Raw genomic sequence first — 20,599 nt, forward strand, 5'->3', positions numbered from 1 at the left:
GCCCCCTGTACTTGCTCACATATGGACATTCTGTAACCTCCAGACTTGATGCCCTGATGTTCCCCTCATGTCCTCCCAGCGCAGCCATGTGGTCTCAGCTTCGCAGTCACATACACTGAACTGTGCCCCCCTCCGTGTACTACAGCCTTCCTCCCGGTGGCGCTAGAGCACCAGACAAAGCGCGTGTTGCGGCGGAGAGGGCAGATCAGGCTACATAAGCCTTTTTTGCCGCAACTTTGATGCGTTATGAAATGAGAGTTGATTGCGCATTGCAGGCAACGACGATAGAAGAGCACAGTCTTCTGCGCTCTGAACGAGTCAAATCACAGAGCATATATACCTGAGCAAAGCACAGTGTTTTAAGGTCGACCAGTAACTGAGGACGCGTCCCCAGTGGAAACACCTGTGGCGCAAACGGATTTTCATCCTCACTGTCCTTCTGGCTCAATCGTGCGTAATTCCCCACCGACCACGTGCGCTGTAGTGTCCATCTAAATTCTCTTTTGGGGATCTTTCGGGTGACACGTGTGTGAAGCAGCGCGCCCCTCGTCGCACCTCCCTGAGCTCAAATCCAATACGGTATCGGTGTTGTGAAGCATCCATTCAAATGTCGTTTCCGCATTCTGTTTGTGTGAGAATTGAATAGAAAACGCCTCTCTCCCAGAGGCCCCCGCGTCAGTCCTCCGGTAACAGATGATAGGCGTAGTGGGGGGGAGAGGCCGCGTGTCAGCGGCTCTGCGGGGCCGCGTTTAGACTCCTGCTGGCGTGAAGAGAGACGGAGGGAGAATGACGCTTACAAATGGGACACAATAGGCCTCACAGACCAAATCTTCGAGTGCGTCCCGCTATAATGAGTTGCTTTGATTGAACGTGCGTAAAGGGCCTTATTTTTAGAAACATTACCTATATTTGGTCGTAATACGCCCGCAGCAAGGCCACTACACACTTAGGGAGTATGAAATGGGCTTCTGACGTCCGGGAGCGTGTCAGACTGCGTGTGAAGAATGCTCCCCAACGTGCTCTTGGTGCCATAATTGGATGTCCCTATTACTGCACAACAGCGTATACTTGCGACCGCGTATTGGTCTAACTCGACCTTTTCCCACTCGGACTGTGAGCTTGTTCTCCACACGAGGATGAAGAAAAAAAAATCACATCGCACCTCCCTTTCCAAACGAGTAAGTTCTGTTGCTTTGTTATTATTTCTCAGCATCACCATAAACCTGCTGCAGGCTGTAATCAACTCTGGGGGTTTTTTCTCCCTTTTTTTTAGACCTGTTGAAATATGCAGCATGTTCCTCGTTTGTCATTATGACAGCCGATATCGAGATGAGAAGAAATGCAATCCTGGGGTGACAACCTACTTCTCTGATGTGTGTGTGTGTGTGTGTGTGTGTGTGTGTGTGTGTGTGTGTGTGTGTGTGTGTGTGTGTGTGTGTGTGTGTGTGACTCCGCCCTCTCTCCCCATGTCTGCTGCCATGTAAGGAGACACCAGCCAATCACGTCTCAATCCGCTTCTACCTAGCAGAGGGAACGCGGTACGAGGAGGCGGAAGCTCGTTCCGAGGGGGGGCTGTATATAAGCGGTTAAGCGTGGGATGTTTGTATCAGTGTCACCCTCCAATGACTCTCTGTCTGACCGGGCGACCGCAACAGGAGCGCGCAGGGACCCGCAGATCCGTGCCGGTGGGTGGCGTGTGGACTTTGACCGGCAGGGACCGAGAGAGGGGACACCCAGTCACCCCGCAGCAGTTGCCGCGCCGGGTACAGAGACCCATGCTGCCGCCGCTTCCTCACGGAGCGCTGTCCGTCCGCTGTGGTGCTGAACCGCAGGACTCGACCCTTCAACCGGTGACGTAGAGCCGAGACTCCAAGAAAAAAGACTCGCGCTAAATAACATTTAAAAAAAAAAAATAATAATAATAATAATAACAAAAGCTGCGCAAACATTTATATATGGATTTGAAGCAAGTCGAAAACAAAGAAGAGACAGAAAACACGGAGCAGAAGTGTCCTCGGCGTCACTCCGGCGGTCTGAGCACGGCAGCGCGAACCCGGCGGAGCCTCCGTAGACGAGGAGAGTGACAGTGGCTTTCGATCAGTGAGGTACGCTCGGCGGGCTCTTACGCAGGGAGATTTTTTTGGGGGGGAAAGAGATTTAATAGATTGCTCTCCTGCGAGGGAAAAAAATGGGCTGTATCAGCTCCAAATCGCCAGTTGGTAAGAGTTGTTGTTTTTTAATCTACTCTCATTAAAAGCACGCTGGAGGAAGCCTGATTTCTTTCTCCCTTCTTTTTTTTTTTTCGCATTGTTTTGCTGCAGCCTTCCCGCGGCTGCAGAGGCTATCATTGGATTTGGGTGCTCGGAGTGCACAGCATGCTGTGCCCGAGATGTGAGACATATGATAGCGCTGCTGAGTCATAATGCACGTGAATTAAGGAGCCGTTATAGATAACCCGGAATCATAACAGTGTATATGTTGTGCAGGGGTGCGTTTTTTTTAGCGGGGTGGCGGCGGTGGAGGGGAGCTCGAGGGGATGGTATCTGCAGCCTAAACATCGCGATGCTACGAGAGTTGCAAGAAGCTTCCCCTTTTTTTTTTCTTCTTCTTCTTCTTTTTTTTTTGTGTGGTGAGCATGCCAGACAGAGGCAAGAGAAGACAGAGGTGCTCTTGACACCATTGAGGGATGCGCTGTTGTAAACGCGGCTTTTATATTATTTGTGACGAGGTCTCCTCACCCGGACACGATGGTTCTGACCGCGCTGACCCAGTTTAGTTGCAAGGTAGGACACCTTTTGCTTTCCCTCCTCATCACACACGCGACCCAACAACAACAACAAGAAAACACTCGAGGTTCCCTCCTCGTCATTTCTTACAATTTCTGGATCGTATTTCCCCTTAAAGTGAATTACATAGCAGTAACCGGCGCGCACACACACACGCACACACATGCAGCAAGAGATCATTCTCTTGTTGCCAAGAAACAAGCTCCCTGTTGCCGCCGCCGCATCTTCTTGCTCTCGTGATTGTTTACACATTTGCGGTCTACGTGTCTCCCGTCCGTTCCGCCGGTGGCTACATGTCGCCGAGGGCCCCGTCCTCTACGTGCTGCCCCGACCTCTGATCGCGTCCCCCCCCCCCAAGATATCCCCGTTATTTATTTGACTGGGTCTCCATCCATCCATCCATCCATCCATCCATCCATCCATCCATCCATCCATCCATCCATCCATCCATCCACGTCTCTCACACACACACAGGCGCGGGCGCTTATTTCTCCAGGTGATGTATATGCAACCTTTCACCGTGTGCAGTAGACTATCCGTGCCTAACAGATCCTCGCTCCGCCTCTAATTGGTTGTGTAATCTGTCGCCTCAGTCGCTTGATGACTATGGCGCCTCGTCCCGTCTCCTTGTCGCGGAGTGCGTAAAGACATGGCACGGACGCCACATAAAGCCACCTCCGGTGCACGTTAATCAACAGTGGGATGTACAGCAGGGGCAACAGCAGCCACCTGTTTGACTCGCACATTTAGTGTGTGAGTGTGTGTGTGTGTGTGTGTGTGTGTGTGTGTGTGAGACACCCCACGGCAGCTGGTCTTGACCTAATCGTGTTGATTCGTACATAAGTCTCCCATAAAGCCCGAAAGACACGAGTGAGAGAGATGCGCGGCTGAGGTCTCTCTGTCTGCAGTTTCCACGACAACGGAAAGCACAGAGAGAGAAGGGGTGTGTGCACGCGAGCGAGAGCGACCTAAGTGAAATACATAATAATAATAAAAAAATAGAATAAAAATAAATCGGCTTCTCGTTTCCTTTGAGGGCCGAAGACACACGTTTGGAGCCGCGGCTCCGTTTTTAGAAAGACAGTCGGGGGAAGGAGTTTGAAGGAGAATGAAGGAAAATAGCCACAGATGAGTGACGGGGCCCTCACAAGAAACACGTTCCAGTCGGTTTCTCCAAGTAAAAGGGCGAACCTGTCGCTGTGATCAAGCCCTTCTCGTGTTTCATTCCATTACAGAGCGCTCATGTCCATTCCGTTCGCCCTTAAATGGCATCCTCGGTCTGACTCAGGGTCAGTGCTGCAACGCCGTGGCCACAACGACTTCGTCGGACCCGTGCATTGCAGCCGAGCAACAACGTGTGCGCGGTGTCGTTTACAATCTATCTATCTAAGGGGCAATAAAGCCGCTCAGCCGAGGCTGAGGTGATCCGTGCACGAAATGTGAGCATTTTTTTCTTCTCAGTATAGTTGCTGACGTGTCACCATCAAATCCCTGCGGCTGTGTATGCAATCAGCTGCAGCTCAAATGACCCGCCACATTCTGCGCATCACTCCCATACAAAACAAGTGCGCATCTTTCACTCCTTAACAATACTTTCATTGACCGAGGTGGCCTAGATTCGACGACACAATACACCCCGGGCATCTGATCTCATCACACCCCATTAAACGGCACATATTGAATTCTGCTGGTGGGCAACTTGAGCTCGGCGCGTTAAACGGCAGGTCTTTGACCCCCCGGGGGTGAGGGGGGGGAGGGGGGTGAGTGATTCGTCTTGATATTGAACTCAATATTTGAGATGGGTGCCGGCGACTAATCGAGCGAGTCGTTCTTCTCACAGACAGTAACCAGAAACTCCTCCGTGCGGCGGGGAGCTGGAAAGAAGAGCCAGGCACTGACATTTAGAGGCCCCCACCTCTTAATCTCGTTTTGCAAATCGGATTTGAAGAGTGGCGAGCAGTGCGCGCGCGCGCTGTGCGTGTGCGCTTGTGCGCCTGGCGGATAGGAGCTGTCCAGGTGCTGAAATGCTCTGCTGCACTGCCGCGCTGGAACGTTGCTAGCCCCCCCCCCCCCCCCCCCCGTTTATACACACCTTTGGTCCACGATGGTCCACGAGCCTGTCAGGTCACGACGAGGGCAGCTGTTAGAAAGGTTAAACTCGTGTAGTCAACCGAATAGTCTTATCTGTAGGTAGGTATGTGACATTTGCTGCCGGGAGGTTGCTTAGCGACATTTGACGCTCCATCCACGGAGCGCTGCTGCTGCTGCTGCCGCTGCTGCTGCTGCTGCTGCCGCTGCTGCTGCCGCTGCTGCTGCTGCTTGCCTGTTCGGTTGTGTTGTTGACGCGACCTGTTGGTCGCAGAACCAACTTGATCAAATGTCAAACAGGCTTGGACTGCTGCCAGGGTTTCCTGCATGACGTGGCATGGCTTTAAAGCGTATGAAAGTAGTCCTCCCGCGCACCAAAATAACACATGATCTCACTACAATGTTCTACGCTGCAATAAAGGCTTCCAATGCCGAGCCGCTCACTTAGACTTGTACCATACATCATACAAAGAAGTGTGTTACAAACGCTATTTAAGTGCATGGTGCAAGCCTAACTATGCCTTTCTGCTCCGCGGCACCCCAAAATATGATCAATCTTGATGAAGCTGCAAAACACATCTAAATCCTTTGTCTTCAGACAATTCCATTCGACTAGTTTTGGGTTCTTTAGTGTTTTTGCTTCACAGTTGCCTATTTTATTTTATTTATTTATATATTTTTTTACTGTACCAACCTTCTTTTTACAAGACATTTATAAATTGGCTGCTGGGCCCAGGTTTATTGGGGAGGGGGGGATTGCAGTGAGATACCTTATATGGTCATCGCCTCTGGGTGGTTGCCCTGGTGTCCTGTGGAGGCATGGGTTGGCATGGTGACTGCAACTTTCACCTCAAAGCAACACGTACGGATTAGCAGAATCCTTCTCATAGTTGGTTATTCTGGCTCCAGTAATTAAAAAAACCAAACAAACAAATATGATCGAAACACGTTTTATTGCCACCTTAAATCAAAGCATTCCTATCCTTATATTAATTGCATTTCTGGAGCGAGAATATTCTGGGGCCGACTATGAGTCTTGCAACTGTTCATTTGCTGTAATGTGGCTCTCTTCCTCCTGACAGTGGCCATTGACGGTTCGTTGCGCGTGGACTGGAGCGCGGCGAACTCCCTGTCCGACCTCACACTTTTGGGGAACACGCGGACCTGCTTGGTGCGCAGACTGATTCTGACAGCGCCTTTGGCCGCAGTGGACTTCAGCGAGGTGCCCATGACTCTCTTTTACTGGTTTCAGTTGGGTCTGGTTTTGTAGCAGCACTTGATGTAGGCCAAACACGGTCAAAACACGAGCCAGATGATATTTTTAAGTGGAAGCTGGGGCGCCATAAGGGGGTGGTTCCAAGGCCCCAAGCACTGACAGGTCCCCCCAGCTGGGTGGTTTAGGTTGGATGGGTGATTTCATAGGTCCCCAAAACTCAACTGGCGACCCTTTTTTTTTTGCATTTGTTGTATGCCGGGCAAAGGCTACATCAAAATGTTGAAAAACCTCTTCTCTTCTTTCAGTATAGACATACAGATTATTAGGAAGACTTCAATATATAGTAGGATTAATAAAAGAACAGTATATAGAAGCAAACAACCTATACATCCAGTTGTACAACACCTTTTTTATTATTACTTAGAATAATTCATGTTGCAATTTCAGTCACTCTAGGCTCATGCATTGTTTTACCAACTGTATATGAAGACTCAATCTCTGCACACATTTGTGTTTATTGTTACATAGATTATTGGAAGTTCTGTGTCCATCACTTAACGAGCCAAATTACATTCAACCTAGTGCATTATAACTTAGTCGGGTGACCAGATTAAACCTAATCAAAGAGGACAGTCTCTCAGTAATTCGCCACATGAAGCAGAAAATTATTTTCTCAACCCTTCCACGTTTCGATAATTACCTTATTAATGTGTGTTTCAACCCCGAGTTCCTTCTCCAATTTTAGTTTTCATTAATGATAACCACTTGGTTTCTAATTATTTGCAAACCATTCAGCGTAATTAGCAATTCATTTTGTTAATTTGGAACGGAGTCTCAGAGTGCGGTGCCTTTCTCGCCTTCGGACAAAACACGACGCACAATCTCCATTTAAGAGATTACCGCCGAACAGCTAGACTGATTGCACTGTTAGACCTCGTGTGTGCGGTGAGATCGACTCGGCTGCCAGACGCTTGTATTTGCAGCGGCTCGCTCGATTGTGTCGTTGACTTCAAAGGCCTAGAAGGAAGGGGAAGAAAAAAAACACGTTTTCATTTCCACTGGTTGCGCCAGAGATTCTGATCCAGTTAATTGCTGGGCTTTCACATGGCAAAGACAGATGAATCCTCCACTCCCAAGACATGTAGCGCTGAATTAGATGAGATATTAGGTAAGAGAAGACTTTGGTTCGACTGTTGGATCTAAAAGGAACCCTCATAATCTGAGAAACCTGCAGTTACTGTACAGGGAACATAATTTGTGTGTCGTTAGTGGGACGCCTCAGAGATGATGATGCTGATGGTGATGTTGATGACGAAGATGATTTATCCACCTTACCAGTGTGCTCCTGGGTGTGAATCCGACGTGTCACAGCGAGCAGCAGGCGACGATTAGCAGCACATAAGTGACCCATTATGATACGCAGCCTCTCACTATTTACTGTTACACCACTCAGACATTGCATTGCATTCTGGGCAATGTCAGACACATCGCTGATCTTATCACACCTGTAATACTTAACACTTCAGCCGGGGGGAGGACACGTTCCCTGTATGAGGTCAGATTTTGTAGAAGTAATCCAATTGAAATGTTGTCAAAGTATTATTGATACCCTTCATATAAGAGATTAAATTGATTTATGACGATGCGTCTGTGACTTCACTAAACAAGCGCAGGAGGGCATGTAAGAGTTTGGCTGTCGTGGCCGTCGCTTGGTGGTCTGAGTGTGTGACATCATCGGTGAATCGGGTGCACAGGGATGGACTGTGAGAGAGAGAGTGAGAGAGAGAGAGGTAGGCTATGCACAGAAACCTGTGGAAGGAAAGAGGCGGATGTTTCAGGCTATTTTCCAGCAGGGGAGCGGATGTTACGGCACTCTGTTCCACTGAATCATGTAATTTTTGTATAATAACGGAAGGAAGTGTTCCCGAACAAAGAGTAACTTCAGCGGCAGGGAACGTGCGTCACCGTTGACATTTGAAAAAGAAGAAAAGGATCTTTGACTCAACCTAAACAATAGATCTCTGCTGTGACGCTCCCGCCATTACCTCAAAAACCGATCCGTAAATACAAATGCGGCCACTTACAACCTGTGGCGTTGTGCGGTGATCAAAAAGGGGCTCGCTGAAGCACTAACATTTGTTTGTTTTCAGGCTTGTTGATGTAACTAAGCCTGAACGTTAATCTTGACTTATTACTTTCAATTTTATGTGACGTAATTCTGAAATCCTTCTTTGTGTGTTTGATGGGAGACACTCGTCACACATCTTCTGTTTGTCCTGCTTCCTTTGTCCTGCTTCCTTAGCTTCCTTAGCGTGTGCCCGGGCCACATTAATCCACTGACTCACGCAGACAAACGATTTAAAAGCTAAAAGTGAACCTGCAGGATCCCGTCCGCCTCGTCTGCGTTCACCAGACCGAGATGATGTACGACTTCTTGACATTACGTGTGTGTTGTGCTGTTCTGATGAGGGCTAAATATCTTCACCATAGACACAGGTCCTTTTCCCTAATTGCGTGCGGCATGTCGTTGGAAGCTTGCCACGGAGTCTCACCGAGGTGCTCGGCCTGCTCTGAGTGCTGCTCATGTCCTCCTCTGCTGTTCAGTAGGGCAGTGGGGGAGCAGAGCCAGGAGGAGGCGGTTTTGTGCCTCCAAACTTCAGGAAGGGGTGTTGGGTGGGAGAGAGATGGGAGTTTTTGAGTTGGATGTCCCCACAGATTTATAAACTCCTCACACACACACACATAGGATGTCTCTGGGCCACAACAAATTCAACGTATTCGGCCGTGGGCGGACAACATTAACTGCCTGTCTGACATCTGATTTTTTAATTAAAGACCAAACACAATATATCTTCCTGACCCTCCTCGAGGGCGTATGTCACATCTCCTCCAGATTATCCTCCCTCTGATCTGTGAGCTGCTCCGCTGCAGCACAAGAGGATTATCGCGCCTCGCGGCAGCCGCTGATACCATCGCAGGATCACTCCGGATTCCCCTTTCGCTCTTTCGGGGCCCTTCTGACACAACGCTGCGCTGCTGTGTGCTTTGCTTGTTTGTTTCGTTCCTCAGCTGGCATATTGTTGCTGTTAAGTGGAGTCGACAGGACGAGGTCAGGGTGATGCCTCTGTGATGATTTCATTTCTAATTCACTGCGGATCAGATGTGGCCTGCGTGGTGTTGTGACTCATTAATGAAGGGAGGGAATATAGGGAGATTTAAATGATCCTAAAAGCGTCTTATGTTTACTATTGCGCTGCTCTTGTTCTAGCAAAGTAGTTTCCGATGAAACTAGAGCGTCAGAGAGGACTGGACACAATCTGTGACCTGTTGAAATGGACTCAACGACCTAAAAACCGCCTTCAGCCGGGTGTGTTGACCCATATTGAGTAACAACAGGGCAGCGTCAGCTCAGCAGGGGGCCTTCGGTGTTGACGTGCGTGTTCCCCACGTGAGTACAGGTAAGGCTATAAAAAGAGTTAGCCGACAAAGGAGCTCGTCAACACCCGATACTCCCTTTGTGGTTTGACTTTACAGAGCAGACAGATTTGATGGAAGGCAGCCCGGGAGGAGGGGTGGCATCTTTTGTCTACTGTCTGGTTCTGTTAACTCACTTAGCTAGCTGTCTGGACGCAGCTTCGGTTTCCTTTCAAGAAGTTTGCCTATAGAATTACTTGCCTACTTGCAGCTGCATCGGAAATCTCCCAGCAGCCACATCTGGCACCACTCTGGGAGATAATGTTCAAATGCACAGCAAACGATCCGCGAGCGGGGATGTTCCTGTCTATGCCTTCTTGTCTGCAGTCGGCTCAGTTACCCTAACAAACCATTAGTACGCTCATTAGCCGGCAGGCTAATTTAACTAACCACCAGTATCATCGGTTGTTCTTTTTTTTTTCTCCAGCTTTTTATTTCTACTCTTCTGTGTGAATTGAAATGCAAATCAGATGTTTCATAACAGCAACAATTAGCTGAACAGATGTTAGGTCATTAATTATTCCTAACTTTAAGGGAATAGTTGAACATTTTGAGGCTCTCAAACTTTGTTGTTGTCTCTGACGGCAAAATAGTCCCGCAGATATTCCCTCGTAAACCACAAAGTGAGGTTTGTATACTTTATTTAATGGATTAAACAGGTGTGATAAAACATGTTCATTTGTTATATAAGAGTGGTATTTTTTTTTTCATCTGACTTGTGGACATAATTTCCCAAAATGTTGAAATATTAATTTGACATCCTACACAACCAAGGTGTTCTCATTTCCAACTCTTCAAATAGGCCGTGCTTGGTCAGTTTTCCCACTCTAGAAACCCCTATAGTATCGGTGTTGGACATGTTAGCGACAGCGTGTCAGTCTCTGCTCTCACATGCATATTGACTTTTCAAAATAAATGTCCATGTTCACAGGAAACATCCCGTTTTTGCTCATTACATGTATACAATGTCAAAATTAATTTAAGTTTAGATTTACTTAGCTAACAAAACAAAGTACTTATAAGAAATGATTGTTGTTTAATTCAAAATAAATATGCTACAAGGCTAAGTGTTTGATAGAACTACGTGCTTGTAAGAGATGTGGTTGTCACACAGCTCATGACTCATTTAACGCATCGATTGGTGTGTAAAGAGAAAAATCACTTTCCAAGGCCTTTAAAGTGCACCGACTTTGTTGAAGTACTGTGATCTCCGTAGTCTCCTCTCCGTGAAAAACAACATAGTGGGTTTTCCCGTGAGTCACGTTGTATTCAGACGACGGCTCACATTCAGGCTCAGCTGACGACCACAGTTTCCCCCCCGAGTCACACTTGTTTGTTTTTTCATGTCTTTTCAGGTGAATGTTGATGACACCAGTGAAATGTTACCAAAATCAAGAAGAGCTCTCACCATTCAAGAGATTGCTGCGTTAGCACGGTCTTCCCTGCATGGTGAGTGCACCATTTCACATAAACGTTCACTAATGCGGTCTTCAAGCTTAGCTATGTGTACATTCTGTAGAAGTATGCACACACACACACACACACACACACACACACACACACACATACACACACTAAGCATGAAGGATAACCCCAAGCTTTTTCTTTGCAGGTATTTCCCAGGTAGTGAAGGACCATGTGACGAAGCCTACAGCCATGGCTCAGGGCAGAGTGGCCCACCTGATAGAGTGGAAAGGCTGGTGTAAGCCTATAGACACCCCAGCAGCCCTGGAGTCAGACTTCAACTCTTACTCGGACCTCACCGAGGGAGAGCAGGAGGCACGCTTCGCTGCCGGTAAGACTTCTGCTGTTTGTTTGTGCGACTTGTTGATTCCCTAAATATTAAAAAAACACTCAACGTTTGAGCTGAGAGACGTCTTTTGAACGTGCAGCGATCAGTTCGAAACAACAGACAGAGAAGAGATGATTCACACACCGGGGGCAAGAGAGCTTATGACAATGTGTGGAATAATGATGGAGGATCACGGAGGAGATCCCGATTAAACTGTAACACAATAAAGGTAAACATGCGTTAAAAAAGGAGCAGATGAGTGTTTATGTCACATTGTCTTTAATTACCCTCAGCCACATGTTGCAGCATCCAAAAGAGAATTTGCTTCAAACATCTGGAGGTTGTTTGGTTCACACTGTGAATGTAATCCGTCCAGCAGGAGCACAAGAGACAGATTTCCCGGCAGCCATAATAGCTGAACTGCATCTATTCAAACAGTCCCTAGTATTGGTCACTCTTCCCATCATGCAACCACAATGACATCATCATTTTCTGAGATCTGCCGGAGAAGTTCAAAGGTCACTCCCCTTATGTGGCAAAGCATTGTCCTTACAGCAGCATTGCCTCACCGGTCCTATCTTCTTTCTTTTTTTTTGTGCATTATGAGATCACAGCCACGATAAGTAGATCCCTCGTTAATACCAGGTGTAAATACAAAGGCCCGTGATCGGATGTTATTACCCAGATAACGTTTCCAGATACAGATCGCATGTTAATGGCAGCCGTAAATGGGGTGTTTGATTCCGCAGCCTCATTCGTTGGCCTGATCTCTTCTCCTCTCACCCGCTGCTCATCCGTCTCTCCTCTTATCTTCTACTCACTCACCTCGTCTTTTACTTTTCCTCCATCCGCTCCCACCCCCTCTATTCATTACCCCCTTCATCCTATTTACGCCGTCCTCTCTCCCAACGCTCCTCTCTGCCCTCCCTCTCTTTATCTCTATCTTTTTTTCACCCCCCCCCCCCCCCCCCCCCCCCTTCCCTCCTGCCGGCTCTCCCTCCATTCTCTCGCTCGCTCCCTGCAATGCAGACTCTCAAGGTTAATTTGCACAGTACGGTTTTGCTCCTGGCTTGTGCCACCGTGACTGAGCGATTTTCCTCTGTGCCTCATCTGTTCTCCTTTCTTTTTTCTTTCGTTTTTTTTCGGGGCTTCTCTTTTACATTTGACTATTTACATGCCTTAGAGGATCCACCTTCGGTGACGAGTTATTTTCATGCACAAGGATGCACAAAAAGGAACGCACCGTGAGCACAAAATAGTTCTTCAGCTCTTTAGATGGTCTTGTTAACGACAGTTTGAACCTGGCCTACAATAACCGATCAAGCTTTTCTTAATTGTAAATGGCACATTATCAAGGGATCGTCCGTAGCAGGAACTCCTGGTGCTCTCCACACCCTTTTCTTTTATTCCGTTAGTGCATGTTGATGTTCAGTCAAGGGTCGACACCACATCACTATATATTATACTTCTCCCTGTCTCTTCAGCTTACATCATCGTGCGTCCGTTCCATCAGGGAGCCGCTTGTGCTGACTCCTTTCATTCTTTGTCATCTCTCTCCTTGTAGCCGTTGCTGTGTTGCTGCTCTGTGAATGTCAGCGCGTTAGTGTGTACAGCGAGCATTTGCAAACGTGTGAAGTGAGTAGTTTGGTGTCTCATGTGAGCTACGGGGGGAACACAACAGTGTGCGTCTGTGTAGGAGGCATCCTGAGAAGTGAAAATGCAGGTGGGGTTGTCCTATTGATGGATTGACTTGTGCCAACACACGCGCACACACACACACACACACACACACACACACACGCACACACACACACAGACACACACACACACACACACACACACACACACACACACACACACACACACACACATTCTTTGAAGGTAATCCTGCAGTGTCTCTCAGTAGCGCATGAATGGTTGCCGAGCCTTGACCGACACAGAGAGGCTTACGTCGCTGTGTGTGTGTGTGTGTGTGTGTGTGAGTGTGTGTGTGTGTGTATATGTGTGTGGTGGTATTCCAGGTTGTGGTGCTGTCATGTAGCAGAGGTTTACCTGCAGGTTTACACTGTTCCAGCAGCACAGCATGTTGGAGAAGTCCAAAATACGGAGGAGCATTGGTGGATTATGAGACACGGGCCCGCCCACATCAGACAGACTTTGCTTTGGCTCTTTATTGTTGTTATTTTGTGTCTCTTTGGAAATGCGATTCTCTGTGGTTTTGGTGTTCTTGTAGTCTATTTGCCTCACTTTGTAGTCCTTTTGTGGCTCTTTGTGGTTGTTTTGCCCTTTTTCATAGGTGTTGTGAGTCTCTTTACGGTTTATTGGTCTCTTTGCAGCCGTTTTGCATCTCCTTGTGGTAGTTTTGGTCTCTTTGTCATCGTTTCTTAACAGTCATTCCTTGTCTGGAAGCGTCTCTTTGAGTGACATTTTGCATGACGCTGGGGCCCCTGGGCCCCGGTGGGCCCGTTTGAGTAATCCATCCATTATTCACTGTTGCCTTCTACCCTACTGAACGTGTATGAAGAAAATATGAGCTGACGAGTGTAAAACTGCACACATATAGCCCACGTACAGCCTGCTGCTGTATTTCCACTCTATCACTGCGTGCACAGACATCTTCAGATGAAGATTTAGTCGTAGTAGAAACTTAGCAACGTCGTGCGTACGTGTACCAGAGAATAAGAGAGAACCTGTTTCATTTACAGAACTTCATAGTAAGCACATTTTTTCAAAGTTAGTGAAGACTGAGTCATATTTCCATGTGAGACATTTTGCTAATTAACCATTTCATGCCTGGTCGTCCGTAGATCAGGTAATAAGTCTGAATTTAAATGTTTTTTAGCTTGTATTTTGCCATTAAATAACATTGTTAAAATCTCATAACCTGCATTATTATTATCATGTTGCTGGGTATGCTTTTTTTTGTCAGTGGGACAGATTAACACAGATGTGGTTGTGTGTGTCTGTAGGCATCCTTCTTCTGGGCATTAATGTGCGGTATGTGTGTCAGTGACATAAAAAATATATACGCAGGTCAAAAGTAAAAGGAATTTGAAAACAGTTTAAAAAGTGAACTAAAGAGTAGCCTTCCCTGCAGCATTGCAATTGCTGGAGGATGTGCCAGCGTTTGTGAGCAGAGTTCAGAGCTCAGCTACAGTGGAAGATGAATGGGAGCATCGATCTCTCTCTCTGCTGGAGACAACACGGGAATACTGAGCATTGACCAGAGAGGGAGAGAGAGAGAGACATAAAGAGAACGAAGGAGAGAGACTCAGAGAGATAGAAATCAAAATGAGACGTGAGGCACAAGTCTGAAGGATTGCACGGTGAAAGAGAAGGGAATGGTAGAAATGTGGAGAGTCAGGTGAGTCGATAGAGCGTTTTATTGAGAGAGACAAAGGGAAGAAAGGCATGACATGAAGGAGGGAGTGGATGAACGGGGAGCATATAAAACAGATGGATTGAGTGCAAGCGGACGAGGCCGAGCTCAGAGATAAATAGGAGAAGAAAGAATGGGAGTCGTACTCTTTTATTGGCCGGCTCCTGATGGTGATTGGAGGTGATTGGTCACTTGGACCTTGTGCCTTATTGGTTCTGGCAGATGCTGAGTCACCTCAGACAGACACACACACACACACACACACATCGATGTCTTCTCGGTAGGCCTGATGTATGTGCATTTTTTTGTTTTTTTTGTATTGGTGTTAAATAACCACTACAAGAATACAGCCAATGATAAAACTAGCTTTTCTCATATTGAAAATCCTGTTTTCAGTCATTTACATGAATATATTATTCGTAGGATTGAAGTGACGTTCAACAAAGCTGCTTTGTGGATTATGTTTTCAGGGATGGATTGTGCTTAGACTACTTTAGACGTATCATGAATACATTTGCAATGAATCGGCCCAACGGGAAGGAGAACAGGATGGTGGATGGTTAAAAAAACACAGGCCTAGACAGGAGACTGCTGTGTGTGTCCCGTGTAAACTGAGTACTTTTTAAAAACTAAACCAAGTAGTTTTGTTGTCTAAATCTTAGTTATTTGGTTATATTTAATCACATTTCAAGCTGTTTAAAACTGCGTCTCTTTAGTCTAGAAGAAGATATTTCCCCTTGAGAGAGAGAGAGTTTCATCTTCATTGTGTTGTTCTGTAATAAATCCAATAAATCTCTGTCAAGCATGTGATGTTTCATTTTTGTTGAGGCTGTGCGTTGTGGATTTGCTGTATTAGATCACACTGAGAGGCGTGTTTAATATTCCGTCCCCGTCATGGACATGTTGATGTGGGCGAAACAGGCAGAACTACTGTAGAACTGCCAACCGCGTCAGAGAGCGGCTTTGTTTACCTCACCTGTGGAGGGACAACAGACAGGTTTTTATTCCTTACGTCCCTGCTGTTTCTACATAAACACATCAATGTGTGTTCACTCCTTTTTTTCATTTTCTCCATTCCAGTTGCTCTACTTTTTTGTCTTCATCAATAAAATTCAACACAGATTTTACACAGAAAATAAAAAAAATCCGGATGTGTTGAATTGTTGACAGTGAATTCACGTTGACAGAAACATCCAAAAGAAAGATAAATGATGAATCAACGTGATGATCTGATATTAGCAGCGCGGCGCGCGTGATGTTAATCTGTTGCCCTGATGGAATCACTGCTGTCGGCTCGATGTGCCACGTGGACCGCTATGCTACAGGTGCTTCCACTCCTGCTCGCCAATACAACAATCATCATCATGTCAGTGCTGATTAGCGAAGCCGTTCCTCCCGCCGTTCCGGATGGTGTTGTCTGCTGCTCTCGTAGGAGCTTCTTTGTGCTGCCTCCAACTTCCTGTGCTCTGGCACGGAATGCAGCCTGCATAACAACACTATCAAACACTCAGTGACAGCCATCTTAAGTGCAGCAGCAGCCAAATGACCACTGAAAGAACGCTGACTGGAATGGGAACGCTGTCTCGGCTCAGTCTACGCCGCCGTGTCTCGGCTCGGTCTACGCCGCCGTGCACTTTGTTCCTCGCACAAACCTGCCCATCAAAAAAAAAAAAAAAAAAAACGTGCTACATGACGTAGAGACACGAGGGGCCTGCTGCATTATTGTTGCTATGCCAACCATGTCTTTGGGTGTGTACATGTGCAGCTCATATATGTGTGTTTGTGTGTCTGCAGGTGTGGCGGAGCAGTTCGCCATAGCGGAAGCTAAGCTGAGGGCCTGGTCCTCTGTGGACGGCGATGAGTCCAACGATGACTCATATGACGAGGACTTTCTGCCTGCCAACGAGCCCAACACACAGAGCACAGGTACACACACACACACACACACACACACCCTCTACACCACAATAGCTGTGGTGAATCTCAATCACATTGTATTTCCTTGTTACGGTCCCCTGCTTCCTAAGACCCCATCACACAGCCTCGTCCATCTCTGCCTCTCCCTCTCCCTATCATTGTCCCAGTGCCCTACTTTCATCCTCTCCCAACATTTTTTTGTTCCTCAGCGCAATTTGATATCCCTCCTGCAACTTTAATATAATTTCCTTTGCTGCATAGACAGTGTGAGGAGGGTGTGTGTGAGCGGGTTATAAATACACAGAGAGAATTTGACCACGACTGTTTGGATGTGTGTCCACCAGAGCTTTCATCTTGATTACACCGAACCGCCAATAACTGTAATAACGTCCCCCTCAGTGTTTTCCTTCTTTATCTTCATGTATCCATTTATGGGTTTATACATTAAGGCTGAATGGAGTTTCACACGTACCATGTATACGATATTGATGAACTCCAGTGAAACCAGTGCTAGTTCAGGATGTAGTTCATGTGACAGGATATCACATGTGATAATGTAATGTCATATTTTGCTACTGGTTTCTACTGATTCAAATTCAATATATACCATATATTTTGAATTTCTTTTAGCATTTTTTTTCCTGCTCATATCTGATGCTACAACCACTCTGTGACCCGACACATTAGTTTCATCTCATGTCGTCTTTCTTCCTTCTGGACTTCATGCTCTCCGTCTTTGTCATTCCCTCTAGATTTGTCATCATATCCGCCCTACTTGAAGGACCTGATCCACAGCCAACTTTGCCAACACCTGGGCCTGCGAGGGCCCTGCGAGGGTGGAGGAGGAGGCGGGGAAGGAGGTGGCAGCGGAGAGCCCTCCCCCACGGCAGGCTCCCCAGACACCTTGTGCTCCAGCCTCTGCAGCCTGGACGAGCAACACCCACTGCTGCGTGACCTGGGCGGCCACCGTGGCACCCACTCCTACAGCAACGCCGCCGAGCTCGCCGCCAAGATCCTGTCGGCGCTGCAGGGAGGGGAGGAGCTGCTGCTGGCCCGCCTCCAGAGGGCTGGGCAGGGCGGGCGCAGCGGGGGGGACTGCGGCTTCCACAGCCTGGGCGGGGGAGGGCGGGGCATCAGGCCCTGCGGGGGACAGGACTCTCCTTGCTACTCCATGTCTTACTCTGACACGTATCTGTCACCCGGCGAGGACGACGACACGCCCTGCAAGGACTATGAGAGCACCGTGTGCCAGGTGGAGGCGGAGGCAAACGGAGGGGAGTACCCGCCCGACTTCGACCCGCGCAGGAGGGTCTCCGACGTGGCGTCCTCCGGGGTCGTGTCTCTCGATGAGGAGGATGAAGAGGAGGAGGAGAGGGCAGGAGAGCCAAGCAACCAATGACTCCTCTCACCTCACATCAGTGTTAAATCCCTCACGGCTCTGGGAGGGTTTTTCTTTGTTTTGAAACAACCGTCCCCTCTCCTCCATGGCGTCTGAAAAGATTGAACCGCCGCGCATGCAGTTTTTTTTTTCTCCCCCGTCTGACTGAAACATAAATCATCCGTCTTTGCCTTACTTGCAGCATCTCAACTCCTGCTTTGTCCCCCATTCGATGTATCAACTCTATTTTCTTTGAAGGCGTCCAAACAATCTTTTTTATCAGTGTGAAAACAGCAGTGCTGGACAGCACTCTGGTGACGTACTCACGGGGAAAGACGCACGTCGTCTCCGTCTCCGTCCCTAACCTGAGAGGCAACTCTAAAGACGGACACCACCAACCTGCAGAATGACTGAGTCCAAAACTCTGACTAACCTTTGCATGCGTTTTGCAAGTTCTGAGATCGATGGGCTGAGACGGTCTTGAGCACGGTTTGCGATCTCAGCTGTTCTGTATAACCTCCCCCCCCCCCCCCCCCCCGCCCGCCCACCTCCCCAGCATCTCCCATGGGAGGGAGGGTTGACGCTGCATCCTGACACCTGCCCTTACCTCCCTCCCTTGCCCCCCCCCCCCTCCTTTGCAAGAGACAAAATAGCATCCTTTTGGGCATGGCTTGCTGAGTATGCCAAACTATTTAAACCTGTCACTACCAATTATGAGCAAATGCTGGAATGTCTTCAAAGTGACAGGACATAGTATGTATTTTAAAATAACAAAGTTTAAAAAAAAAACCAAGAAAAAGATTTGTCACAAATGATATAACAGAAATGATATGCTTTTATTGTACTAGTTTTCTATCACTCCAACATGTTGTTGTTCACATTATTCCAAAACATCATTATGATGGACATCTGCCATCATGATCAACTATAGCTACTGGATATTTTTCGAGGTTCTGTGGATTCCTGCGTGGAAGACATAAGAACTATGGTTGTCTTAAAAAAAAAATACACAGCAGCAGCAGCAGCGACGACATCAAACGCTGACAGAATGTTCCTGAAGTGACCCTTGGGTTTAAGGCGTTCGGCAGAAAGTGGAGGTCGAAAAAGACAGAATTGTTTTTTCTGTGAAGAGATGAGTTGCATCGGAGATTTTTCTATATTTTTGTATGCGTTGTCTTGCTTTGATCTCTTTGCCTATGCGGCGTGCCAGTGTATGTGGTTTTTTGCACGAAGCTAATGTGGCTCTAGATTTCTCCTTTTCTTCGTTATCACTGTGTGATATAGTTTACCGGGAAAAAAAACAAAACAAATGTGAACAAAAACGTTTTTATTTGATTCTTGATTTCAAAAGAGGATACTGTGATACCGTTTGTTATTGCATTTGTCATGATCCTCATGAAGAGCTCGTATTTTTTTTTTTTGTCTTTTCTCTCTTCTTTCCTTTCTCTCATACTAACTCCTGAAAAGCTTTGCCTTTTATTCAATACTTTCCCTTCTTTCTTTTTTTTTTTTAATGATATTTGCAAAATGGCGTGTTTATGTGACACATGCAGAAACTCTCATCGCCATGGTGATATGAGGAGCTCTGTTGAGGTTCTCCCAGAGGGACTGTCATTCATACAACTCAGGAAATCCCATTGGACCAGAGCATCAATGCATCCCGCCCGCATGCATAACACCTCTCGTCTCTCATCCACGTGTGTGCGTGCTTGTGCATTTTGGTGTGTTTGTGTAGAAAAAGCCTGGCGTGCGTAGTTATTTTCTACAAATAATTAAAGCACAGATTCAGTCCTCACATCCTTCTTTTGTTGTTTAGAAAAGCCTCAACGTGTGAGTCCGTGTGTTTGATGTTTTGTGCAAATGTGTGTGTGTGTGTGTGTGTGTGTGTGTGTGTGTGTGTGTGTGTGTGTGTGTGACTTGTAAGATGTCAGCAAGCTGCTTAAGCTTGCACTGTATATCCATTCCGAAACCCCTCCAATGCAGCGACTCCCTTTAAAACAGTGTCTGGTGTAGCTGAGGCTGAACTTTTACTGGTGCTGGAGAAGGAAAAAAAAAAAAAAAAAAAAGCGTACAGCACATAAAACTGGGAATTATTTTGAAAATACAGACGTGGTGACTTTTGCCAAATTGGACTTCTGAACTAAACTACATGAAAGTGAGGTGCCCCTGTCAGGCGACAACTCAGGGGGACCCATTGAAGCTGTGCCTTTCATTCGTCACCTTTGACCTTCCCTAGTTGTCCCTTCTTCTTTGTCGTCGTCATCATCGTCATCTTCCATGCTTTAACTCACAGGCTTTTTTAAAATGAGCAAGTGCAGAGTAAGACCTTTCTAGAATCTGATGGACGGAGGCACCAGATATCCTGTGTGTGTCCTCCTGCTGGAGCTGGAGGTGTCAGCGGGCCGATCTGCGTCACTGTCCTTTTGGTTGACATTAAGAGCCGGGCGACGCTGGCGAGGCGAGGTTGTGCTTTTGTCCTGGAGTGGTGAGTGCCATTCTCACCCACTCTTTTCTATCAGCTTGCTCTGTCCACCACAGTGCATTTACTCTGTGTGTCTGAGTGTCCTCC

At 47.3% G+C, this 20,599-nt stretch overlaps 1 protein-coding gene across 5 annotated transcripts; it reads left to right on the forward strand.

Moving 5' to 3' along the window:
- Positions 1-1,930: 1,930 nt before the first annotated feature.
- On the forward strand, positions 1,931-20,599 carry fam131ab (family with sequence similarity 131 member Ab). Of its 5 annotated transcripts, none has more exons than XM_084020033.1 (6): positions 1,931-2,105; positions 5,957-6,096; positions 10,920-11,013; positions 11,177-11,359; positions 16,530-16,661; positions 17,405-20,599. In XM_084020033.1, exons 3-6 carry the CDS (start codon positions 10,944-10,946, stop codon positions 18,049-18,051), a joined length of 1,032 nt encoding a protein of 343 aa, XP_083876159.1. In that variant the 5' UTR covers positions 1,931-2,105; positions 5,957-6,096; positions 10,920-10,943; the 3' UTR covers positions 18,052-20,599. The 5 variants fall into 5 exon arrangements, with proteins under 5 accessions (XP_083876159.1, XP_083876158.1, XP_083876156.1 ...); XM_084020030.1 differs by lacking the exon at positions 1,931-2,105 and adding an exon at positions 2,173-2,219; XM_084020034.1 differs by lacking the exon at positions 1,931-2,105 and adding an exon at positions 2,742-2,783.

Source organism: Eutrigla gurnardus, assembly GCF_963514095.1.
Source record: "Eutrigla gurnardus genome assembly, chromosome: 10".
In the NCBI taxonomy this organism is placed as follows: Eukaryota; Metazoa; Chordata; class Actinopteri; order Perciformes; family Triglidae; genus Eutrigla; species Eutrigla gurnardus.